Raw genomic sequence first — 5,624 nt, 5'->3', positions numbered from 1 at the left:
TCAGGAAATTTTCATTTTGAGGTGAACTAATCCTTTAATAAGGCATAATATCAACAGCTCGTCTTCCTAGTCGACTCACCATAGTGACCTCTAACTTTGAGAACTTGTGCACACACTAACACAGTGAGGCCAATCTCAACAAAGCAGCCATGCACATCACACGTCCACTGTCTTATTTGTCATTTTGCAATGATCACCGCGAGAGATATCTGTAGAAAAATAAAGTTCTCTTTATTATCACAGTATTTTTGCATGCTTTGTCATTTTTATTGGAGCTTGCAACAAACAAAGACCGAAGGTTAACAGGATTTCGTGCACAAAATCAAGGGTACACACGTCACAGGGGTCAGAGGGGTCAGTCATGTTATTGGTGGTCCATTGAGAAGAGTTTACGCATCTATGTTTGAGAACAGGATTTGTTGCTTGGCATTTCAAAGGTTGGCGAAATGAGGGTGAAGCTCAGTTCTGAGAGCAGTACTTCCAGAAGCACACTGTGTTCGGAGAAAGATAAATAGTAGTTAATGTGTGGGTATAACATGACATTTTGTTATCCAAACCGCAGCTGGTCTGCATCATACCTCTTTTGTTGGTTTTCTTAGCCGATGGAAGAGACTTTTTAAAGGCTTTTCCGTTGAGTTTGGGATCCATGTGGTCAGTGCTAGCCTTGGGTGAAATCCCACCGCCGTCTATAGTGGTCGCTGTGGTGGATTTCAGGTTCCCATCTGTCACTACCTGCTGGTTATACAATATTATTTGTATCAGAAAGCTCAAATTGAACTTTACTGTATATGCTTGTGATTGTTTTAGGAAATGAACGTACCATTTTGTTCTTTTTCCCGGTAGCTCGCCCATTGCTATTTCCTTCACAAAAAGAAAGGGGAAAAACCCAAGATTTTATATATAAATAGTTTAAAAGTTTTTTTTTTTTTTTACAAAAGTTATGATTTTTTAAAAGGTTTTTGTGAAAAGTCTCTTCTGCTTACGGAATTGCATTCACTTGAGGAAAAAAAAATCTACTCTGTTTTTATGAATTAACGAGTTAATTATCTCAGAATTACGAGATACATTTTTCTTGAAAAACATTTTTTTCACTCTGTTTTTCTGAATTAATGAGTTACTCATAATTTTGAGATAATTAAGTCATTAATTCAGAAAAACAGAGCAAAAACTTTTTCCCATGAAAAATGATCTCGTAATTCTGAGATAATTAACTCGTTAATTCAGAAAAACAGATTTTTTTCCTCAAGTGAATGCAATACGCTTCCGTATCTGCTAACCAAGACTACATTTATTTGATTTAAAATACAGTAAAATTGTGAATATTGTGAAATATTAAAATAAAATAAAAATGTTTTCCATGTGAATATATAGTAAAATGTAATGTATTCCTGTGATCAAAGCTGAATTTTCAGCATCATTACTCCAGTCTTCAGTGTCAGATGATGCTTTAGAAATCAATTGATGATGATTTGATGCTCAAGAAATATGTTGAAAACAGCTTCATATTTTTGTGGAAACCATGAAACATATTTGTAGAATTCTTTGATCAAGTTCAAAAGAGCAGCATTTATTTCGAATAGAATATTTTCTCACTTAGTTTTGATCAATTTAATGCATCCTTGTTGGATAAAATGATTTTCTTAAAAAATTAAATCAAGCACACCTCTGGTTATGATGGTGATTCGATGGCTCAGTGTGCTGTTCACTAACTTGTGAAGCTCCTCGAGTGCACTCAGCATCTTCACCAGCTCCTCTCGAGCATCCGGATCACCTGTGACGGGATCAGACCGGGATTGTTTGTCTGAACCAGTCACTTCTGACAGTCTGTTCTTCTCCGTTATCCTCTGGGAATCAGGAGAACTGGTTGTGCGGTCTGTCCTCGGCTGGATCTCCTCGTGTCCATCAGAAAGGAGAGTTAGGGTCTTTAACAGATTATTGAGACCTGTGTCTAAGGTTTTGTCTCTGGCATTTGGGCTACTCGTCGCTGTGATTATTTCGTCTAATGCTCTCATTGCTACAGTCTTTCCATCTCCATCGGGAAATGTCGTCATTGGTCGGGTCCTCAGTAGCTTCGCTCGTGCCGGATTCATTTCATCCACGCCGGTTCTCCTTGGATCTGGAGGGAAATAAAAACACTTTAAAGTCGGCATGAAACGGAAGTTGCGATTTTTTACTTCCCTACACTTTTCTTCATACATACCAAGAACATTTTTATAATAAAAAAAACTTTTTCTTCATGGAATGGCTTTATTTTTAAGAGTGTGTTGTGATGTATCGGCCTATCCGAGTGAAACGGCTTCACAAACAAGAACAAATGTGGGCGGGGCTTGATTTGGTCCGTGTGGAATTGATTGGTGGTTTGCTATTGGTGGATCTCATGTGAGTGACAGGTTGCTCCGCCCTCGTCATCAGAAAAGAAAAGAGATGTCGCTGCAAGATGGAGGGGAAGTTAGTCTGATTAAAAAGATTAGTTAAAAATAATAATAATGTTGTGCACGGATTAATAATAAATACAGCAATATTCCATAAAAAATAAGAATTGGGAAATTTGCATAGCTTTATTGCTCAGTGGAATGCAACTTAATTAGTTTCAGCTACAGAAAAGTGTTTGCATGTCTCTAAAATCCCAGTTTATGGTTGGTACCAGAATGATGCATCCTTCTGTTCTCTGAAAGGGTTTGTCTCATAAGTCCTGTTGACACAGAATTGTTCCCATACCCATAGAAACAAGTCAATGGGAAATGCCAATGCACTGAAACACCCTGAGAACCTTGAAAAGAGAGACATTCCCAACATCAAACATCCCTTAAAGGGGCTTTTCTTGGCTTGGACAAACATACACGACATAACCGATGATAAATGCTTCTTGTCCGAGGAACTTTCTAACCCGTCCTTCATCATCATTCTGATCTTAGAGGTGGACGCTGACAAATGGCTTGTTCACACTCATGTACAAACACATGTGGAGCCGCTCGCTGCCGGCATCCATGTTGACCGAAGTCTTGGGGAAGTCGGAGAGTTGCTTGGACGACCGTTTCGGTGACGTCGTAGGTGCGTACTTTGGACATTTTTAAACTCTGAACTTGCCATCACTCCATTAAAAACACTTGGAAGGAGCTCTAGATGAAATAAGAGTGGTATTATCCCCTTAATCCAAGGTGATCGTGACCATTGTTGCGGTGAAAAAGTGCATGTGGTAATAAATTAGCATGACCTATCAGTGCATACACTTTTTGTGCATGTACATTTAATAACTTTGAGATTTATTGTTGCATGCGGTGAAGATCCAGGTCAACGAATTCTGTAAGAACATTAACCTAAATGTGATCCGCCGGGACCTAATGACCTAATTCAAGCTTTACATAACCCTACTCGAAACTCCTGAGTCAATTTTAGCAGGAGGACGAGTCCAGAACCTGAATGTGGAACGACAGATTTAAGGTTTGCACACACTGGAAGTGCGGACAGCACAAGACCAACAGAGGAGCACAAGAGCCGGCGCCACTGGACTGATTCTCTGAGTCTGTACACTTGACGACAGTGAAACTAACATCCACACCACAGACATCAAGAAGAGACACCACAGGTGAACAGGGTGGAAATGTTTACTGTAGATATCACAGACAACTGGTGTGGATTACACGGTTTCTTAAATGTTAAATATGCAATAAAAAATTATCCAATTAAATGTGCACTAATTTGCATAAATGTCCAGAACAGAAACCTGAACATTGGATTTCATTTTCATGTTTGATTTTGTTGACATATTGGTGTTAAATATTTCAATAAATCAGAAAACACTGTCAACAGCAAGACATTTTTTTTTCATGTTTTGGGGAATATGGTCATATACAGGTGAAACTCGAAAAATTTGAATATCGTGCAAAAGTTCATTTATTTCAGTAATTCAACTTAAAAGGTGAAACTAATATATTATATAGACTCAGCATAGTGAGATATTTCCTGCCTTTATTTGTTATAATTGTGAAGATTATGGCTTACAGCTTATGAAAACCCCAAAGTCAAAATTAGAATATTGTGAAAAGGTTTTCATAAGCTGTAAGCCATAATCATCAACATTATAACAAATAAAGGCTTGAAATATCTCACTTTGCATGTAATGAGTCTATATAATATATGAGTTCCACCTTTTAAGTTGAATTACTGAAATAAATGAACTTTTGCACCAAATTAAAATTTTTCGAGTTTCACCTGTATATATATATATCAGGTGAATGAACAAACCAAAGAGGAGATTTAATGGGGGAAAAACTTTAAACATCTATTATTTATTGTAATTGAAATCTACAGATGCAAATAGATAAAGTTCAATAAGATACACACTTAAATGTCTTTAAAAAAAAGACCCAATAGGCCAAAATCTTAAAATTTACCAGTACATAAAAGAAAAGTTTTACCATTTAGCATCTTGCCTTAATGTCTCAGATTTCTCTCCTTGAAAAAAAATAAAATAAATTGGATTGAAAAGAAGAGTCTTTTATCTCTCAGATGCTTATATGAGAAAAATACCCCAGTAATCTCTCTCACATGAGTTTCAGAAGACTTCTAAAAAATGTCACTAACTGTGCGAAGATGCAATCAAAAGCCAAATATTTCTCATACAATTTTCCAGGATCAAATATTCTGAGCCGATATCCACATTGACTGTTGATATGACAACTATTGATTCCTTTGCTCCTGTTTTTATTTCTCCAAACGGGAAATGCATCTGAGACAAACAAAGTTGATTCTTGAAACATTAATAGTTCGTTAAGACTTTTGCATTTGTGAGTGTTTGCAAAGTTGGGACCACAAGGATATAAATCAGCGTTCCTGAAGCTCAAATAATGCCAAGGTCAAGAGAGACTATATTCTGCTGAATGCACGAAATATAGGCATGAATATATTAAGACATAATAAACATTACCCTCATGATTTTCTGAAAAGCTGCTTTAGAATGACATGCTGTGCAAATGAATTTGGCTCGACTTAAAATGCATGAACTAATCAAATGTAAACATTGAATGCATTGGGGGAAAAAGCATGTGAGCTGGTTTTGACCCATCTTACCTCCATCAACAGCATCTGGGTCTCCAGGCATCATCGGAGCAGCGTCCAGGACCGAAGCGACAGTCAGCAGAGCGACTGTGGTCAATGCTTTCAACATGTCCACCTTATACATCTCAATGACCTGAAGGTGAGACGGTCCAAAACGAATCTAAACGAATGCAGTCTTTGGGTGAATTCATACACCTGACACACTCTTTTACACGGATGCGCCTCTAAGATGAGAAGGCTTGTCAAGTGTGCTGTACTTTACAGTATTTTCTCAACCGTCACCTCACGTCCACCGGGGCTTTTAAATCCAGACACCCACACTGACACCGACCAATCAGGCTGCTCCTCCCTCCAGGCGTTGTGTGACATTTGGGGTTGTGTTTGGTGTCGGGGTCTCCATTGTGCAGGTGGCGGCAGGCAGTGGGCCCTTCTGCGTCAGAGGCCCTTTTTACTCCGGCCCCTGTGCAAACACATTAAGAAGTGCCTTATCACTGCTTACACAGCAGCGCACCCGATGACTTTATCCACTCCTCATCAGGGTCAAAAGGGCCATCCCGAATCAGGAC

The 5,624-nt window shown here is 38.4% G+C and overlaps 1 protein-coding gene across 1 annotated transcript; it reads right to left on the bottom strand.

The window, feature by feature from the left end:
• Positions 1–444: 444 nt before the first annotated feature.
• Positions 445–5,199, bottom strand: urp2 (urotensin II-related peptide). Its single transcript, XM_056258626.1, has 5 exons — positions 5,071–5,199; positions 1,664–2,116; positions 821–861; positions 579–732; positions 445–491 (listed from the first exon to the last, which is right to left on the bottom strand). The coding sequence occupies exons 1-5, from the start codon at positions 5,180–5,182 to the stop codon at positions 460–462; spliced, it is 792 nt and encodes a 263-aa protein (XP_056114601.1). The 5' UTR covers positions 5,183–5,199; the 3' UTR covers positions 445–459.
• Positions 5,200–5,624: the final 425 nt, after the last annotated feature.

This window comes from Rhinichthys klamathensis, unplaced genomic scaffold, assembly GCF_029890125.1.
Source record: "Rhinichthys klamathensis goyatoka isolate OS25496 unplaced genomic scaffold, OSU_Roscu_1.1 h1tg000157l_1, whole genome shotgun sequence".
Lineage (NCBI taxonomy): Eukaryota > Metazoa > Chordata > Actinopteri > Cypriniformes > Leuciscidae > Rhinichthys > Rhinichthys klamathensis.
Note: the sequence above shows the minus strand (reverse complement) of the source record. Positions and strands in the feature narration are given on the sequence as shown.